Source organism: Rhinolophus sinicus, chromosome 2 (genome assembly GCF_057876585.1).
Source record: "Rhinolophus sinicus isolate RSI-liver-muscle chromosome 2, RSI-T2T, whole genome shotgun sequence".
Lineage (NCBI taxonomy): Eukaryota > Metazoa > Chordata > Mammalia > Chiroptera > Rhinolophidae > Rhinolophus > Rhinolophus sinicus.
In genome coordinates this window covers 13814283-13833947 of record NC_142502.1, presented here as the reverse complement: position 1 = coordinate 13833947, position 19665 = coordinate 13814283, and the positions used below count along the sequence as shown (strand labels likewise).

At 40.1% G+C, this 19665-nt stretch overlaps 1 protein-coding gene and 1 long non-coding RNA gene across 5 annotated transcripts in view; one reads left to right on the top strand and one right to left on the bottom strand.

Annotated features, from left to right (window-relative positions):
• Positions 1–19665, top strand: part of AKAP12 (A-kinase anchoring protein 12) — an 82869-nt gene that overhangs the window by 47281 nt on the left and 15923 nt on the right. The window contains exon 1 of one of the 4 annotated variants that reach the window (XM_019735443.3): positions 15540–15780. The exons of 2 other annotated variants lie outside the window; for them this stretch is intronic. In XM_019735443.3, the coding sequence (XP_019591002.3) occupies positions 15756–15780 (25 nt within the window). In that variant the 5' untranslated portion in view covers positions 15540–15755. Of the gene's footprint in view, positions 1–15539; positions 15781–15820; positions 15903–19665 lie in introns of those variants that run through there. One more of the 4 variants, XM_088795394.1, reaches the window with a different exon arrangement.
• On the bottom strand, positions 102–18590 carry LOC148758747 (uncharacterized). Its single transcript, XR_016020163.1, has 3 exons — positions 18471–18590; positions 5289–5385; positions 102–2309 (listed from the first exon to the last, which is right to left on the bottom strand). It is a non-coding gene; the product is annotated as an uncharacterized LOC148758747 (long non-coding RNA).

The following is a 19665-nucleotide window of genomic DNA, read 5'->3' as shown; positions in this document are numbered from 1 at the left end:
CACAGGTAATCTCTTAGGTAAATAGGAATCTCTGGTAATAACTCTCTTGCGGGTATAGCCCCCTTTTTGATGCAAAATTAGGCAGTGGAGGGAGGAGGTAAAGAGCTTTTCCTGAATCTGCTGGGTTTTGACTGCCTTTAGCTCAAAAGAATCCTCCTGCCACAGTGGCAGATTTGGGGAGACTTGCTTTGAACCCCTTTCGATACTGATCTTTACATAGCAGCACAGGCACAATATAAAATTAGAAATACATAGTCTCACAGAAGGAGGGTTTGCATGACCTAGTGTGAGAATTTCAAATAATTTCCACCAAAATAATTGGAATGGCCCCAACTCAAATGCCAAAGTCCCACACTTTGTCCTTCCCATGGTAACTTTTGATTCAAATCAAGCCACAGCAGTTTTAGAGTCTTCCATGGCCAAGCCACTGTACATAAGATAAAAATAAGGTCAAGACAGGGCAACATGGTGGTTTTCTAATGAATTTTGCAAGAAATGAGAGCTTCTCAGAGTTCAGATAAAGTAATTATTTGAGGTCAGAAAGATGGGGTAAGATCTGGGGGCTGAGGTTTAGATTTGTGGAGACAAGGGACGCTGTCAAAGTCAGGAGAATAATAACAGCCAACATTTCACTTTTATTACGAGTCCTGGAACTATGCCTTTTGTGCATGTGTCCTTAAAAAAGTGACAGCAACCCTATGAGGTAGGTGATACTGTTCTCAAGATTCAAACCCAGCTCAGCATATTGCCCAGAGTGAGTTGTTAACCACTGCCATTACTGTGCTGGGCGTGTCCACAGGCTCATGAACTCTGAGCAAAGGGTAGAATGAAAACCCAGAAAGGAAGTCGGCTGGGTAATAGGGCTCTGAAAGCAGAGTGGAGTTTAGAAAGTATTTAGTAGGCAATGTGGGATCGCAGAAATATGCCAAGGGAGGGCGGGAGTCAGGCTTCTTATCTGAGGCTGTTGTGTAGAATTGATAAGAGAAGGGGCAGCACCAGATGCCCACATTTCCATATAATCCTTTCTATCTGTGGCATGTTTACTGGAGGTCTGCTGGCTGTCTCCCTTTAGTCCAGATGTGATTTCTTTCACATTTCAGCCATATGGGTCAACACTGATTCTATCCCCACCCTGTGATTATTCCATTGTTTTCTGGAGCTGCCCAGGCTCTGACCATGGCTTTGGGGGTCTGAGCAAATACAAATGCCTCTTGCAGGAAGAGTGGTAATTCATATACCTTGTTCTTCAAAAGATCCTGCAAAGGCCTTGTCTAGGAAAGGACCCCCATGTGGCCCAGGGCTGCAGAGGCCACCACTGGAGGCCTTTCCTTGGGATGAACTTTTACTGTTTTAGGCAAAACTGTTATTCCTTTCGCTTATTAGGGTCTCTGATTATTAAACTATTTTTTTGTGCTTTTCTCTTGACATCAGTAATAGCTTATGGTTAGAGTTTATGGTTATTTCCAGCAATCTATTCTGCATGGAAAGTTACTGTAATGCAAATAAAGGCATCTTTGGGTATGTAACACTTAATTGTAGGATTTGGGGGACCTTGGTTTCTACTGCCATCCACTTCAGGAAGAACAATCTAACCCATCTTGGTCCCTGGGAGGACTGGTCAACAGTGGGATTTGTCCTGCCGTAGGTGGATAAAGTGATGGGAGAAAACTACAAATAAGGGGAATTCTTGCTGGAGCATTTTTAATTTGAGGTGACAGACAATATTTAGACAAAGCCAGAAGTGAAAATATTTCTCCACCTTGTCTTGCCTGCTGTCTTTCTGAAACCAGAAATACTGGTAATTCAGAACCAATCCTCTTCCTCTAATGAAAATGGAACTGTGTTTCCTTGTAAACTTTCTTTAAATAATAGAAAAAGGTAACTGCCTACTACATGCTTTCTAAACTGTGCAGCAGGGTCAGATTATATATATAGATACACACACATATGTACATATATATACATATATATACATATATACACACACACATATATGTACATATATGGGGGCTTGAAGGTTATTTAATTTTGGGGGCCATCATTTACAGAGTACACAGTTAGGCATGAAAATAAATATTAATTGAAATGAAAAAAAAAAGGAAAAAAAGAATTCACGACAAATTACCTTAGCAGCCTTGGAGATTTAGTCCCTTTCTTTTAAATTCTTTTCAGGTGATTTATCATTTATTAAAACAGCATATATAGAAATGTAGTGTCTTCCCAACTAGAAAGTTCTGTCATACCTTGCCACTCCCTGTATTCACAGGGGCTGCACAAGTGCCATTAGTTTTGTGGAAAATCTGCTTCTGCTGAAAAGATTTTTAAAAAAAAAGAAAGAGAAAAAGACCCCTCTTAATCCAAATTGTCATTTATTCTCGTCTGTGACCAAGAGTTAAATTCCTGAAGAAAAAAGATTTTAAAAATGTTATATATTGATCTGGGTTCGATTTTAGATTTAAAATGTTTGCGAATTAGAACTTTTAGATTTTTTTTTTTAACTCAATCTTAGTATCTGTTAGATTATTTTTCCCAAACATGGGAAAATTTGAGATTATGAAATAAAAGAGTTTAAAGACCCTTCTTTATTCTGGTAGCAGCATATTTGGTTGCTAAATAAAGTACCTAGAAAACTCATTGGTATATACAAGTAATCAAGTGATTGTCTCAGATTTTAATACATTTGAATTTATCATTTACAAGGCAGCTATTTCTATGCTTTTTTTTTTTTCTTGATTTTGCCTTTCTGCAGAGTACACAGCCAACATTGTAAAGCATGCAAACGCCATGTTTTCTCTCCATCTTTCACAGGTCACATGTGTTTGTATGAGTAAATAAACAATGGCGATCCTCCCCTTGGTTCTGAAATTTTTCTTCACATATACTTTGTACTATCTGCATACCCAGAGTGAGGGCATTTATACCAGCTGTTGGATGCCTGCCCCTAGCTGTGCCACCTGGGCCAACTGCTTTGTTATGCTAATGAGAGAATGGCAACAAGGTTGCCCAGGTAATGTGCCCTTGGACCATTACCGTCATACCTGCTCTGATCCCAAGGCCATCCTGGAAAATACCTCCTCACTCCCAAGAAAAATAAAAACAAAAAAATACCCAAAATATTGTTGCTTAAAGCACAAGTTTCCTCGAGGGTGTATATCTTCCATTTCACAGGATTCCACTTTTCTATAGCTGGATATTTTCCCCCAGATACAGCAAGAAACGGAGGATCCATTTTTCAGTTTCCTAGAAGCTTAACTTGCAATACTATGGAGAATTTCATTTTTCAAATGGTGCTTAATCTCACTGTCTTTGCCTTGATTAAATTTGCTGTTTGAACCTGCTGGCTCCTGGGGGGCAGGGCCTTTGGGACATGGAAAGGCCACCAGGTTACTGCCAAGCGATCAGTCCTCCCTGCACACCTCGTTCCCCTACAGAAAATCCATCCGGGGGTCACAGGTACTTTCTCTTTGCTTTTTGATCCTGTAAGAAGTGGATAGTGAGTGCCTTAAGCACTATTCCAGGTCTTTGTTCAAAGACGGCCCCCCCAAAACACTGATTTTTTTGCGAGAGGTTGTTTTCCTCTACTGGAAAAAAATGCTATGATCCAATCCCTTTTCTATTTCATTTTGTGACATCATGGGCACCTCGTTAGTATTTTCATGAAGACATGCCTGTTGCCCACCTCACTACGTTCCATTCATCTATTATTTTTCTCCCCATCAGTTGTCAACAGCTGGCATTCCGTAAGTCTGTCCCTTACCCCACCTCTGCTAAACCATGAGGGCAGAGGTTTCTTGAGACTGGGGGAGAGTGGGGTTGGGGGGCAGTTATGGTTCAGTCTTCCACCCCCAGCCTAGAATAGTGTCTGACACATAGTAAGTGCTCAACAAATATTTGAATAAATGAAGGCACAGTTTTACATTAGAGTTAACAATATTATATTTTTACTCATATGAGGGAAGAAGATCTGTTAGCTTTTCACTTTATATCAATTCATTTCTGCATAGTGAAACATGCAGCTTTGTAGATTCACCCAAGGCTCCCTTTCCTTTGTTGCATCAGCAGTAACAAAGCTCGATACTTTTCAATACACTATGCTGGGCTCTCACAGGTGTTCACTCTTGGTTGTCCAGGTGTTGCCTGGAAACATGAAATCAGACCGTGACCTGCTGGTGATTAAATAAGGACTTCTGGTCCTCGAATGTTATCAAATATGAGTACTCAATAGACAAAGAGGGAGTTTTGTTTCCCCCCCACTTTGGTATTTTGAATACAGTTTTATTGCATGACATTTTCTCAGGCTGTATCCTGTTTTGGAATGTTTTGAAAGCTAGAGAGAACACTCACAAAATAGGCCTTGAACTTAGGCAAAAGCATGATAGGGTACAGTTTCTGAGAATTGGTTTTAATCCCGTTCCCTCACTCCACAGCAATACTTTTAGCATGCCTCTCTGATATTACTTGTCATTGACAAATTTCAGGTATAATACCCTACTGCTTTCATCTTTAAAGTAACACAGATTTTTTTTTTAAGTAATTAACAGCCAAGCTATAGAGAGAGGATTTTTTCCTCTGAACTATATCCAAATCTGACAGTGCAACGAACCTTTATTTTTCCTTTTAACTTAAAAAATGGGGGGAGAGGCGAGGGAAGAAGTTGTGAGACTTTTCCCTCCCTCCCCTTTATAGATCACTTCACTCCAGGGCACTAAGACACGGGTACAGCTGCTTTAATCACTATTTTTCTGCATGACCTTGATTTGAATATATTCCTTTATCTCACTGAACGTCCATTTTCTTCTGTAACACGAGCATCCTCATCCATCTGTGAAATTCTATGACTGGGTACCATTAGTATTGCTAGTAATACAGGCATTAAAAACCAAATGATGGATTAGCCGTTGAAAACACCCAAGTGACCTTGGGCAGGTGTAAATCTACTTGGTAATTTCATTATGCCTTTTTAGAAAAACACTTATGCATTTTCTTTTTAGTCTGATCTTAAAAGCCACCTTCTAGATTTGAAGTTTTAATTTAATGAACAAAAAGTTCAAGAGGAGAAAATTTATTCAAGAATGTCTCCATATGTAATCATTTAGGTATGAAAGAAAGTTGAGGAGCTTCATAAACGTGTCTACAGGTAACATAGCTCACCCGCCCCCATATGGGAGAAGATGGGAATTATGTAATAGGGATTGGTTATGGCCCAGGATGGGTGAACGATGTTGGTAAATTCCATTCTGCTTATTTTAAAGACTGTTAGTCAATCTTAAATTACTGCAAAGACTTACCTATGAATGTCTATAATTTAGAGGCTACTCCAGTCCACTCATGAAGTCGGTTGAGGTTCTGGTCCACTTGAAGAGCACAGATGAGACAGCCTATGGGCTTGTTCAAACAACATGCCAAGATTCAGACAGACCCTCTCCCTTGAGGGGAATGATGTGGTCCATGATGAATGGTTCCCTAATTGTAACTCAGCCAATAATGGAAACATTAAATTATTTTAACCGTGTTATTTATTTAATGAAACTCCTTTAGTCATGTTCTCAAAGACTGACTCATCCCTAAAACAGCTCCAGTGTCACCTAATGATAGCAACCCCTAGCTGGTTCTCCATAGGTATGTTCTAGAGTATAACGTCCCTATGTTATATGAAAACATGCCTGGATAACTTCCAGAAGATATACACTCTGGGCTTAAGTTCTACAACCTTTTAGCCTATCAATAGAGTCTTATTCCTAAGTACCGTACTTCGAATTTTCTCAAACTGCTTTTGTGGTTTACAGTCTGTAAAGTGCCAATGTCAAGTAGTCATCTCTGACCTCCGGGAGTAACAATGCGTGTGTTAGTTATTTCGGTAAAAAGCGATATGTGCTAGATTTAATTTATTGCATGAAGTCATTGCTTTAATGCATTTTACCATGAACATGCAGTATTTAGACTGACACCAAGCACATAGGTGGTTATCTTGCTGGATCAGTTTGCTAGAGCTGCCATGATAAAATATCCCAGAATGGCTGGCATAAACAACAGAAATTTATTTTCTCACAATCTAGGTGCTGGGAAGTCCAAGATCAAGGTGTCCTCAGATTTAGTTTCTATAGACTTGTCTCCTTGGGTTGTCTCCTCCCTGTGTCCCCACATGGTCTTTCCTCTTTGCATAAGCATCCCTGGAGTCTCTGTGTCACCTTTTATAAGGTAGGTCACCAGTCAAATTGGATTCTGGCCTCCCCTACTGGCCTTATTTTAACTTAATCCCCTCTTTCAAAGCTCTCTCTCCAAATACAGTTAGTTCTGGTGTGCTGGGGTTAGGGCATCAACATGCATGTGGAGGGGACACAGTTCAACCCATAGCACCTGCCTTCACGATTGATCAGCTGGAAAGTCACCTTGGGATCAAGAAGTCTTAGTGGAAGGGAACTTTGAGGTTGTCTAATCAGGCTCGTGTCCCCACACAGGAGGTTCCTCTACTTAAACACTGGAAGGTTGGGGGAGTGTCTCCATAAAAGGAAGCCAGTTACTCCACTGCAGGAAAAATACACCTTCCTCCCACTACCTCCCTCTGTTCCCAGAGCTGCCTTCTGAAACTGCCTAGAACCAACTCACCTCCCTTTTCCACACGGCAGCCCTCTAAGTATTTGAAAACATTTATCATGTCTTTCCTTTCATCTTTTCTTCTCTAGGCAAAACATCTCCAGAGAAAATAAGCTGTTTCGCATTAAAAGGAAAATGCCAGGGCATATATATATATATATATATTTCAAATATGAATGTGCTTGATGGAAGCTTGCCAAGCATAACTGGGTTTCAATTTCGACATTCCTGCTTTTTCAGGATAGTTTATTTCTCAAACTCTCTAAACTGTGAGAACAACTTAGTTTGCGTTACACCAAGTGTTATGTACTGAGGAGGTAAGTACGTTGATGGAGAGAGAATATATAGAGGAGTTCCCCTTGTCGAGGATGTTGCTCAAAGAGCCAAAACCACGTAGAATGAAGGAAATATCAATATATGCTGATATGGATTTGTGATGTCGGAAATAGCACTCACCCTTTTGGTACTTCACTCACCGTAATCATAAGCATGATACAGTAGCTAGAAATAAGAATTAGAGAATTCCCACTTTCCAAATAATTGTTGGTCATCAATAAAGTGGAAGATTTCATAGTCTCTAGCAGGATGGTCTCAGCAGAATCGGGGTGAGGGGCTCCTAACCAGCCTTCTGCAGAGCCCCCGAGGTTAATCTCACTCTGTGGCCTTAGTGTCTAAACGCAGGGAGTGAATTTCTTACAGAAATGCAGGGTTTTCCTCATGCTTGTCAAATCGTGACCCTAACCCTTCCCCCAGGCGTGTCCAGTCACTGTTCCAACCTGTTAGGATTCTATCAGTGTCATCTTGCTCACTGGTGTGACTGGAATCTCATACTGTTCTGATGCTTATTCCCTCTGACCGCTCAGAGTCCTTGTGTCCTCAGTCTTCTGGGAGCCTATAAATGATGAATCTCCATGGGAACCCGTTTGTGACGTGCGGGGTTCTTATGACCTTTCAATCCACAAACGTATGCACTTCACTTCAGGGAAATCACTCATCTATTCCCCTCGTTTTTCTTTGTTCACTTTTCTGAATTACCATTATTCATATTTTAGACTTTCTGGAATTGTCCTAATTAAAGCTTGTTCCCCCCTCTATTTTTTATCTCTTTGTATTTGGCTCTATATTTTGGGGGGAAATGTCCTCAAGAGTAGATTGCATTTTGTTACTATATTTTTCATTTCTGTATTTTTCATTTCATTTTTTTTTTATCTAACCATTCATTTTTGAAGTATCCTATCTTTTCTTGGCTGCAATATCTTTTAGCTGTCTGAGGATTTCTTCAAAAGTTTTTTTCTTTGCATAGCCTCTTTAAAAGTTGGGGAGGTCGGCCCGTTGGCTCGGTGGTTAGAGCACAGTGCTCATAACACCAAGGTCGCTGGTTCAATTCCCACGTGGGCCCAGTGAGTGGCACCCTCTACAAGTGGATTGAAAACAGCTACTTGACCTGGAGCTGAGCTGTGCCCTCCACAGCTAGATTGAGGACAACAACTTGATGTGGAACTGATGGGTCGTGGAAAAACACACTGTTCCCCAATATTCCCCAATAAAAATTAAAAAAAAAAAAAGCTGGGGAAAAGAATAGATTTGAATATATTAACGTAAGAGACAATGAAACGGCTGTACCAATTAAATCTATGAATGGGAATTTAATTCCTTACCACTTAGAGATCACTAGGAACTCATCTGTAGTCAAACCATGTAACCTTTACTTAGTGACTGCATCAAGGGAGGATTTCCACAATGGCATCTCAGTAACAGGGTGGTGGGTGGGCAGCTTATTGTAGGATTAGGGTTTATGCTTCTGGGAAAAGAAGGAACCAACTCTGGATTGGACACTGAAGAAGTGAGGGCACTTCTGGGTATCTTGGTCAATTCTATCCAGGAAGCAAGGAGATTAAATTGTCATTGGGAAAGAAGTTAGCAGGCAGGGGAGACGTTCAGTTATGTCTGTAGGTTTAGAGCTGTGCTCTGGCCACCTGTGGCTTGAAATGTGGCTAATCCTATTGGAGACGTGCTCTACTTGTAAAAATACATACTGGATTTGAAAACTTCATATAAAAAAAGAATGCAAAATTAATAATTTTTCACATTGGGTACATGCTGTCATAACATGATGGATATATTGGGTGAAATAAAATATATTTAAATTAACCACAAGTGTTTTTTATTCTTTTCAATGTGACTAGAAAATTTGAAGTCACATGTGGTTAGCTTAGGGGCTCACTTTATAATTCAGGTGGAGAGCTGTGGAATGTCAGTGGGTGTTGGGTATGTAGTCACCATTATTTCTTCCCCATCTGTCCCTGCAGCTTGTCCCTCCCTCTCACTCCTTTTGGTTAAGGCTTCAAGCAAATGAAAGATATTCTCTCTCTCTCTCTCTCTCTCTCTCTCTCTCTCTCTCTCTCTCTCTCTCTCTCTCTCGCTCTCTCTCTCTCTCTCTCTCTCCTGGAAAAGCAAGCAGACTCTCAGGTTGACTACCTCTAGCACAAGATGATGCTTCTCTTATTGGACTGCATTTCTGAAAAATTAGTGATACAGGGGCATGCTTGCTTATTACAGGAGTATTTTTCAAAGGCTTCTTTAAATGAGGCTTACCTATATTTAAGATAGTATTTTCCAACCTTCTTTTCATGATCACTCCCCTAAGGAGTCTTTTTAGACATTATTTTTCCTAATGCTTCCCTCCCCAAAATTTTAATAGCACAGATATACTCCTCTTAATAGCACAGATATACTCCTTTTAATAGCACAGATATATATATATATATATATGCTTTATACATAAGGAGTTAGTTTTTTTTTTTTTTTTTAGCTTCCTTGCCATGAACCAATTTTCACCCACTGGGGGCAACATACCCACACTGAGAATGCATGATTTAAAATAAGCATAATAGCTAACTTTATTCTGCTTTTAAAATATACTCTGTAGTGCTAGGGTTAACCTTTATTTCACCTCAAAATAATGTTAGCATGGGTGTGTTTATTCTCCCATCAGCTGAAGCCCAGAGACTTAAATATTTTGCCCCTAGCCACACAGCTATCAGGCAAACCAGAACTAGAAGCCAGTTTTTCAGATTTTGGAACCCTCTCTTGACTGCACCAAAGATGGGTGTTCAGGGTCTTAAAATGAATAGAGCACTGCAACGCAAGGCACTCAGGAAAGAATTGATTCCTGTTCATATAGCTGAGCAAATCTGGTAGCGAAGCAAGTTTTTCTCATTTCATCATTTTTAAAAAGATCACACTTTAAATCTGCTTTAAGCTTGCTAATTTATATGTCCATGATTGGAGAGTTTAAGGTCATGATGTAAATCGCCTTTTTTTTTTTTTAATTTTATGAGTGTTTTTATTATTATAAATTTGAATTTTATAAATTTTTTTACAGAGAAAAAATTTTACTTTTATTCATTGAAGGTGTTGGTTTTTTATATGTATAATTTTATTAGTTTCAAGTGCACAAGACAAAGCAATACCGCCTTGGATTTTTGATAGAGAATCAGAGGCGTTGCTGTAAGGTTCAAGGTCAGATGGTGCTGGGACACCCGGACAACACAGGGCCAGGTGTCCATTGCACCTGCATTCTAAGCATGAAAGTAACAGAAGGTTGTTTAGAAGAAAGTGTAGAAATGTGAAAGTGTAGAAATGTGAAATGTAGAAAGAAAGTGCCCAGGATTCCACTATGGCTGGTTTTTGTTATTATTCTTTCTGGGCTCCTTTTTTTCCTCAGGCTCACCTATGTACACATATATATATATAGTATATACATATAATGTATTTTTAAATATATATGTATATTTTAAAAAGCAAAATCAGTATTATATTGAATATATAGTTTATATCTTGCTTTTACCCTGAACAAAGAGGTGTGGGTTTATATTATATATCAATATAGGCATTTTCCTGGTCATTGCTGCTTCAAACACGTTTTTGCCAAATACTCCACTGAAGAGTTAGATACACCATTTGCCTACTACTGGGACACTTAGGTTATTAAATGTTAAATGTTCCAAGAAGAAACATTTTCATATATAAATCTATACCTCTCGTTTGGTATATATTTCATAGAAATAGAATTGCCAATCAAAGAACATAAAAATATTAAGGGAGCAATAATACTTATTTTATGTCACTTTTGTTATTTTGATTGAGTTTTTAAATGTTTTCCCCTTGCTTTTTTTTTTTGTCTTAAGTGATTTTTATATCCCCCTTTAGCTCTTCTATTGTATTACATCAGTCCCACGGGGGAACTAGTATTCAGATTATTTATCTTAAGGATTTTTGAGTTGAAACAACCACATCTATGTAAACATGTCCAATACGATGGGACAATAAAATTCAATTAGCTGGTATTTGTCTGCACTCATAGCATAGAGACAGACCTGAAAATACACTGTGCCCAGGAGAACCTGCCCGTCCCATATGTAACTTAGCAGTGTCATTTAGATTCTGTGTATATATTCATCTCCTCGTTCACAGTTGTCCAGTTTGGAGCAGTTTTTAACTAAACCGTAGATTATCTTGAAGCATTTTAAATGATTACCAGTGGTATAGATGCTTCCTTAGTTAGATTTCGCCTGCCCTTTTCCAGCCAGAAGAGAAGAGACCTCACTGGGTTTTGGTTTATTTTCCTCCAAGTGTAATGCCAGGTTGAAAAGAAAACAAAAGGAGAGGTGATGGGGAGGGCTGGACTTGGTGCAAGTCCGTTTCTCTAGTTTCTTGATTCTCACATTTGGGTGAAATACTCAAGCCTCCTTGGAGGAAGCTGCAGAACCTAGTATCAGTGCTAAATCTGGTGTATTGGTCCCTCTCCAGTCCCTTTCAGGAAAGAGAGTAAAGCACTTGTCTTTATTGCAGTTATTTGTCTACTAATCCTGGCCTCCTGTGTCACCAGACTGTTGACCACTACTTCCATCTTTTCATACTCTCCCTATTTGGCTTCTGATGTTACTTTCTCCTTGATTGCTTCTTATCTCTGTCCATTCTTGGGTCAGGGTTCCAGACCTTTCTTATTTCACATGTGTCATTCCAGTCAGGTGATCTCGTACATTTGCTGGCTTCTGCTGCCTTCCTTCCCTTTGTCCTGCAGGCATCTTTCCGTTCGTGCCCTGATGTAACTTTGGACTCCTTCTCGCCGTGGTCACCACGGTTTCCATCTATGTTATTTCTAGACCATCTTCCTCCTTATCACTACTGCCCAGTTATCTTTTCTATATCACAGTTCAAATTATGCCACTAACCCTGCTCCAAAACCTCCAGTGGTTCCCTGTAGCCTTCAGAGGTAATAAAAAAATATATATTTTTTAAAAAAGACAACTTTAATGAGCTATAATTCACATACCATTCAATGACCCATTTAAAATATACAATTAAGTGGTTTTTAATATATTCATATAGTTTGATATAGTCACGGCACACCATCAGCACAATCAATTTTAGAATGCCTTCATCCTCTCCTAAAGAACCCCCATACCTGTTATTCACTTCTCTCTCTCTCCCCTCAGCTCCCCAGTTCTTAGTAACCATTAATCTATTCTACGTCTCTATAGATTCGCCTATTTTGGACATGTCATTTAAATAGAACTAAACAATATGTCAATCGTGTGCTACCTTGTGACTTGTGTCTTTCACTTAATAAAAATTTAAAAATATTAATCTGTGTTATAGCATGTGTACCATGTATACGTACTTTGTTCTTTTTATTACCAAATAATATTCCATTGTATGGATATACCAAATTTATTTATCCATGCATAGTTGATGGACATTTGGGCTGCATCTACTTTTTGACTATGAATAATGCTGCTGTTAATATTTCTATACAAGTTTTTGTATGGACATGTATTTATTTTCTCTTGAGTGTATGTATATCTAGGAGTAGAATTGCTGGGTTATATGATAAGTCTGTATTGAACATTTTGAGGAACCGCCAGACTGTTTTCCAAAGCAGCTGCACCATTTTACATTCCCACTGCCAACATATGAGGGCTCCAACTTGTCTATTCCTTGTTATTGTCCATCTTTTTTGTTACAGTCATCCTAGTGGGTGTGACGTAGTAGCTCATTGTGGTTTTGATTTTCATTTTCCTATTGGGTAACAATGAACATCTTTTCATGGGCTCATTGACCATTTGTGTATCTACTTTGGCAAAATGTCTTCTCAGACCATTTTCCTTTTTAAAAATTGGGTTACTGTGTTTGTTACAGAGTGTTTAAGATGTCATCCAAAACCCTTCATCATGTGGCCTCAAATGTAGACAGAGGCCCCAAGTAGACTCTGAGCTTGTAGCTAGCTGTAAGGAACTCACTCCTGGTTCCCTAAGGTTCATGTTCTTCATGCCTTTGTTCATGCTGCTCCTGCTGTGTGGACCGCTTTCCTCTGTGCCCCAGGCAGGGCTGTCGCCCTGCTATTCCCATCCATTCAGACGCCAGCTCAGACATTATCAGAGGTGGGCTAAGCTGGAACGTGCATACTTCTACCCATGAGTGTGTCTTACCACCCAAGACCGAGCTCCCTGAGGCCAAGGACAATATCCCACTATGTCCCTGGGTACTTAGCATGGAGCAAGAACTTGGTGAATATTTGTTGAATGAACCATGAAGTTTTGGAATACACCTTTTCTGTCATCTACCTATTGATGCTATTGGTAAACATTTCCCCAAAACGTTTGCTTTGGGAGATGATGTCATCCTCTAAGAATTCTGATTTAACACAAACAAGCAAATGAAAATTGCCTGCATTGTACACTTACCTTAGGTCTGATCTTTATTCCTGCTTTTATCCTGATTGATGACTTTTCTTTGTAAATGCAGACACACAGAGGCTTCCCCTATCAGCTAAGCTACACACCCGGTCGGTCGTTGATTACTCTTAGAGGGGAGATCAAAGGAGAACTATCTACTGAGTCAACAACTTTCCACATGATCTATTGCTCTGCCTCATGGTTTTAATGACCTCTTTAAGAATATCAAATCAGCAGTGTTAATGTCTTTACTGATGTTATAAAAATGGATAAAAAGTTTAAGTGACAAAACTGAACAGCAATACACTTAAACTTTTTTTAAATGTTGTTTCTGGACCTTAATTTTGTAACTAGTCAAGTTTCTTCCCAGCCAGCTCCGGAAAACAGCTGTTGATCATCCTGTCACTAGAATTTGGACTCACAGAAAGGCCGTGGTAGTGCAGCTAAGCAAGGTCAGAATCAACAGACACACCCATCAGTTGAACATGTGTATTTCAGAGGTGGCACCAAGTGAAAGCCATGTGCTGTCGCCAGCAGCTGGTGTTGGGACACTTAGAACTGAGACCTCAGATCCTGGGACTCCTGGGACAACTGTAGGCAGGAGTGTGGGCTCCACCTGGCTGATCCCCGTGCTTGGAAAGGCTATAGACTGTTCTTTTAATGTAGACCACAAACGCAGCGTCCAGAGTCCAATTTATCGTCCATCTGCACAACCAGGACTCTCCAGGGCTGGGGCTGGGGGCATAGGTGGGGGAAAAAGAGGAATGGGGAGCTGCCCTGACCCCTTTGCTATGTGGACTGCAGAGGGTCCATTAGCACCAGCAGCATTTCTCACACACCAGACTCGTTATAATAGAAGCAATTTGTGAACGAAAGTTAAAGAGTCCTTCCTCTAGGGAAGATAAAAGGTTAGGAAGCTGCTAAGTGGCTCACTCTGGGAATCATCTCCCAGGCATCAGGGAAAGCGACATCACTCCCTGTTCCCGGGTGGACTTACGGCCAGGCTGGGCGTTTGCCTGAATAGAAGAGGGAAACCTGATCTATGGAGAGACTGAAGCTGATTTTTGTAATAAGGTCAGATTGCCAGCAGCGACGCCGCCTTTACTCTGCTCAGTCTGTGCCTGAATATGGCGCGTAGCTCCCCCTGGTGGCCAGAGGGGGCAAATACATTCCAGTCTTCCTGTGCTCAGCTTTTTCTTAATTTTCGCCCCCCTCTCCCTTTTCATTGTGCCCACTCTGGTCCACCCCTGGCCCCCAACCCTTCTCCCTGCCCCCAAGAAGTAATGAACAAGATCTTCACTGTCTGAAGAAAAGAGCAATAGTAAAACCTTTCTTCTGTTTGCTTAAAGAAAGAGCCTGTGCTAATGGGGTCAGACGGGCAAGCCATGAAGTGATAAATAGAAGGATGAAAAGAAGGAAACAAACCCAAGGGGCCTAAATGGACCCACCCAACGGAAAATGGACATGCACAAGAGTGTGTCAAAATCTTCAGAACACACCGACTCGTTTATCACTTATCTTGTCTTCATATAGAACAAACCTGAAGTTTCAATGAAAGAGAATTTCAGAATTTAGGGCTGCCTAAAATTTTCTGACTTCTAAACTTTTAAATATGACTGATTTCCATGTGGTGTGCGTGGATATCAGAGGCATGATAGTGGCTTTATTGTTGGCACATGGTATAGTTTGTAACAGCCCTTCTCAAAGAGTTTAGGAAACAGGACAGTTGAGAGTTGAGAAGCCTCAGATCAGTGCAACGTGTGTGTGTGTGTGTGTGTGTGTGTGTGTGTGTCTGTGAAACAGATGGTGAAAATATAAAGTACTACAGGTGCTAAAAAGGGAGCAGTGTTTTGCACTTTATCAGCTTTAAAACAAACAAGGATATAGAACACAGTATTAAAAATGGCAGAATTTAATATCTGTGCAGTTATTTCCTTAAAATTACATTAAAAGCTGAGATACCGAAGTAAATCGGTGCCAGAAGTGAAGTAATGGTTTAGATAAAATGCTGCTGCCTCTGGGTCTCATTCTTCCCAGCAAATTTTAAACCCTCCCTGGGTCTCTCTGCAAAGCCTTACTGACCACTAGCAGACCAACTACGGGGAGAGCTCTTCTCCTTTAAAATGAAACTCATGACTCCCGAGTCCTGGAGCGCTGCGAGGGCGGGGCCAGACCCCAACCCGCTGGCCGGGGGAGGGTCCTCCTATAATTAGCCGGGAAATGCCTCCTCAGCCCGCGCTTTGTGCTCAGCTCCCAAGGCACCTTTGGTTCTACCTAATCCTCCGAGGGTGGCTTGGCGCTTAGTCCTTTCTGATCACAGCAAGACTGCACCGGGTTGGCGTGGCCCCGGGCCGCTTCAGCCAACCGCCAGAGGAGGGCAAGAACCAGCTGCTCGTCTCATCTGGAGGTGTGCTGGTAACTATGCTGGGGATCCTTACAATCACAGGTGAGGCAGAAGCCAGGTCCGTTGTGTTCTCCCTTAGCGGTGGCAGGTGGAGTAAATGCTTTCTTCCCTCAAACCTGCATTTGGGTGGAGACCTGGAGGTCAGTGGCGGGACATACTGATTAGTATGTATTTCTCTCTGTGTGTAGACTTTTTGAACAGAACAGCATTCTCTCTTTGGCTCAGTAAAACCAACAAACCTAATGTTTCCATTTTGCCTATGTGGGAATCTTTCTGCTGTGCCTAGGGACATGTATTGAATGTATTTTGTTAGGGATTGTCTCCTTTCCCCTCGCGGAAAAATAGTTTCATGTTAGACTGGGGTGAATTTCAAAATAGGTTGTGACAGCCTACTCTTGTCATAAAATATTAAATTCCTGTTTTTGCGGAATTGCAATCTTTGGCATGTTGACCTACTTATTAGGAACTTTCAGCAGAGGTACACTTGGCGACTTTAGGGGACCGAAATGTTGGCTCTAGTTAAAGTGGTGGTTTTAGTAAAGCCATAGTTACTGTAAAATTTGTGGCTAGCAGATAACAGCATTTAGGCAATGAATAGTTAAAAATGTATGTTTCTTAAGCTTGCTTTCTAGAAGTCTGGCTGAGTATACACTATAATATTTAATATCTACCTTCAGCAAATAAGTTGCATACATGAAACTTGTAGAATATACTTACAGCTCCTCTAACTTTGTGTTTGATCATTTCACCACCCCTTAAGGAACCTGTTTCCCTCAAGGAACCTGTTTTCCTTCCTCCTGTTTCCTGCCATCAAGACAAAACTCCATTTGCTAATTTAAATTTAAAAGCCCAGCTTTTCTCTACATGTTTGAGATCATTGCTCATCAGATCGGCATGTTTTCTTAAAAGTGCACTATAGAATTTCTAGGACATAAAATTTTTCTCAATATAATTGCTTCTGCAAAGCTTTGTCCTCTTTGAGAATTTAAATGAATGTGGAAGTTTAGCCAAACTAAAAGTATCTCCCATTTCCTATAGATTAGCTTGTTTACTTTGAGATTTCCTTGAAATTCCTCCCACATGTAAACTCTTTACGACTAGCCGTTCTATTACTTACCTTGCATGAAAAGTTACATGGTACCTAGAAACTATTATTTAATAGACTGTACAAAATTTAAAAGTTTAAATCACAAAATTCTCCAGGTTTTTTTTTTCCAGATCGTTACTTTTTCTATGAATGAAATATACAAATGCCCAACCCTGAGAGAGGCACCTGGGAATGTGGTTTGTGGGTGTTAAAACTGGGGGTGGGGTTTCTCCAATCATAACTTTTTTCTGAGTGCTTTTTGTATACAGCTTGATTTTTATTATATCAACTATTTTATTGCTTTATCATTTCCTGAGTTTCTTACGGGAAAGGAAGGTGGTCCTTTTTAGCACCAATTAGGAGTTAACAAACTTGGGGGACTTGAAAAAATTGATTCAGATAATCCCAGTGGAATGATACATGATCAGAAGCAACTGGAAGGAATAATTATTAAGGCAACCTCAAATAATTGGATCTGTTGCTTTCTGAGTTTTACTTTTATTACAATGTGGGTGTGGAGGACATGGCAAAATTTAGTACTTTTTCCTGGTAATAAGAAAATGCACAGAAAAATCTTAACTCCACAAATTTTAAGAGCATTTCATAGTGGAATTTTAATATTTAATATTTTAATAACATTTCGTGGTGGAAGAAATAAAAATAAAAGGGAGTTTCAGCTGTGATTTTTATTCTTCTGCAAGTTACCCTGATAAGGGTGATTTACAGTCAGTTGTCTTTAAGTAGTTGGTCAGGATCTTGAAAAGCAATGAAGACTTTAAATCGGCATTAAGGATGAATTAAATATCAGATTACTCATCTAAATAATGTAAAAGAGTTATTCTAGTCCTCTGTAGTACTATGTTATGCAAGGAGCATTTAAATTTCACAATTAATAGGAAGGGAACCGGATTGATAACATTTTTGTAGAATTACTTAGGAACAAGCTTTCATTTCTGAATGTTGGGAAAAGCTGTCACTTATGGAACTATTATTCTTCCCTCCCTGGCCCTCTATACACAAACCACTGGACTGAATGCAGCAGAACTTGAATTATGAAATGATTGATAATTCAAATTATATACTATCGCCTTTCTTGAAGTCTTTCCCTCACATCACATTAGCAATAACTTAGCTTAAAAACTAGAAAATAAGTAATTTGACACACTGACAATGAAAGAGGTGTCTCCCCCCCCACGCTCCCCCCGCCACGCACTCTCCCCTCACCCCATACACACTGAGACTAACTGTAGAGCATCATGAAGAATTAGGGCAACATTCTTTAAATTTAAAATAAACTGGGGAAGAAAGAGTCCTCCAGCATTCATGCAAGTTCTGGGTTATTTATAATGAACTCCTCTATACAAATCATTTTACAAGATAAAATAAAAATACCCTTCACATGGCTGCTTCTATCTACCATGAGGCAGATTAGTTGTCAAGAGACTTGTGAGACATGAGAAGAATATCCTCAGGACTGCCAGAGTAATAACTGCCTCTGTGTGGTGATTATCATTATTCCTCACAATAAGCCTGCAAAAAGTGGTTGTTAAAACCCCTTTTTATTATGAAAACAAAGTTTCTCTTGTGCTCCACAGCTACTAAGAAGCACAACTGTAGAGTACCTTGCAAAGGACCCCTTTCTTACCTTGTAGGAGATTGTTAAGAGACCAGGGAACGTCACTATCAGGCCAGGGCCAATGATGACCTGTGTGCCCCTCTGTGGGGTTTTGCTTATCTTGAGTTTTAATCCCAGTTAAACATCTCCCCAAGGAGGTTTTGTGGTTAATGAGCCTTAGAACAAGGGGAGTTGGCTGTGTAGGATCTAAGGGATGGATTTAGAATGCAGAGAATTCCTGGAAACATTCCAGGACAACGCTGCAAAATCGTAGGGGAAAGTTAACCAGTTCCAGATGTCACAGCAAGCAGTCCTGATATGCTCGGGGATTGGAGAGCGTTGGTTATACTAAACTTAAAAACTGAGTGAAAGCCCCTTATAGGTGCGTCATTTTAAAAATCATATTTCCTGTTTCCCAGCAATGTTTTCAACCGACACTCTCACACAAATAAGCATATGATTAGAATCTTCTCCCAGAAAAAGAGAATCGAAATATATGGTTTCTCTAGTAATGTCCATTTGAGAAGCAAGACTTGCATGATGTTGCTTGTACTAATGGAAAAACCTGTCTACACAAATCATGTACAAGGCAAGACTATTGGGCGTGGTACCCATGAGTGTGTGGACAATTGCAAGGACTTTCCCCACCCTTTTATGTGGCTGTGGGGTGGGGAGAGGACCAGTGACTAACAGGACAGTGTGAAGATGGAAGTATGTGCCATCTCTGCCTCCTAGAGGATTTACCAATTGACACACTGACCTGCTCCCTTTCCAAACCTTTTTGCCATCTTGGATGCCTGGTGAGAATGTGGAGTTTCCAACAGAACCACAGCGTCAGTGAATAAATGAGCCATGTTTGGACATCATGGGCATTTGAGAGACTTGCTGACGTAATAGCTAGGTTCTTCAAAATGGCTGGACAATTCAAAGTCCCACATGAGTGATAATTAGAGGTTGTGTCAGAAAGGCCCACTCTAAAATCAGTTGTTTCTACAGGACTTTTGGGTGCCAAGAAAGTGCATCGCCAAATAAGTGATGCATGCTTAGATACTCAAGCTTTTTGATTTTCGTCTTCCTATCCAGTCGGACAAATCTAAGGCAGATAATAATTCCCTAGGGAGCTGATGTGTCAGTAATTACAGCAGAGGAGGTTTTGAGGTCATTTAAAAGTAAATTTGTTAATGAATATAAGTGTGGCTGTGAATGGACTCCGTGAACACTAGCC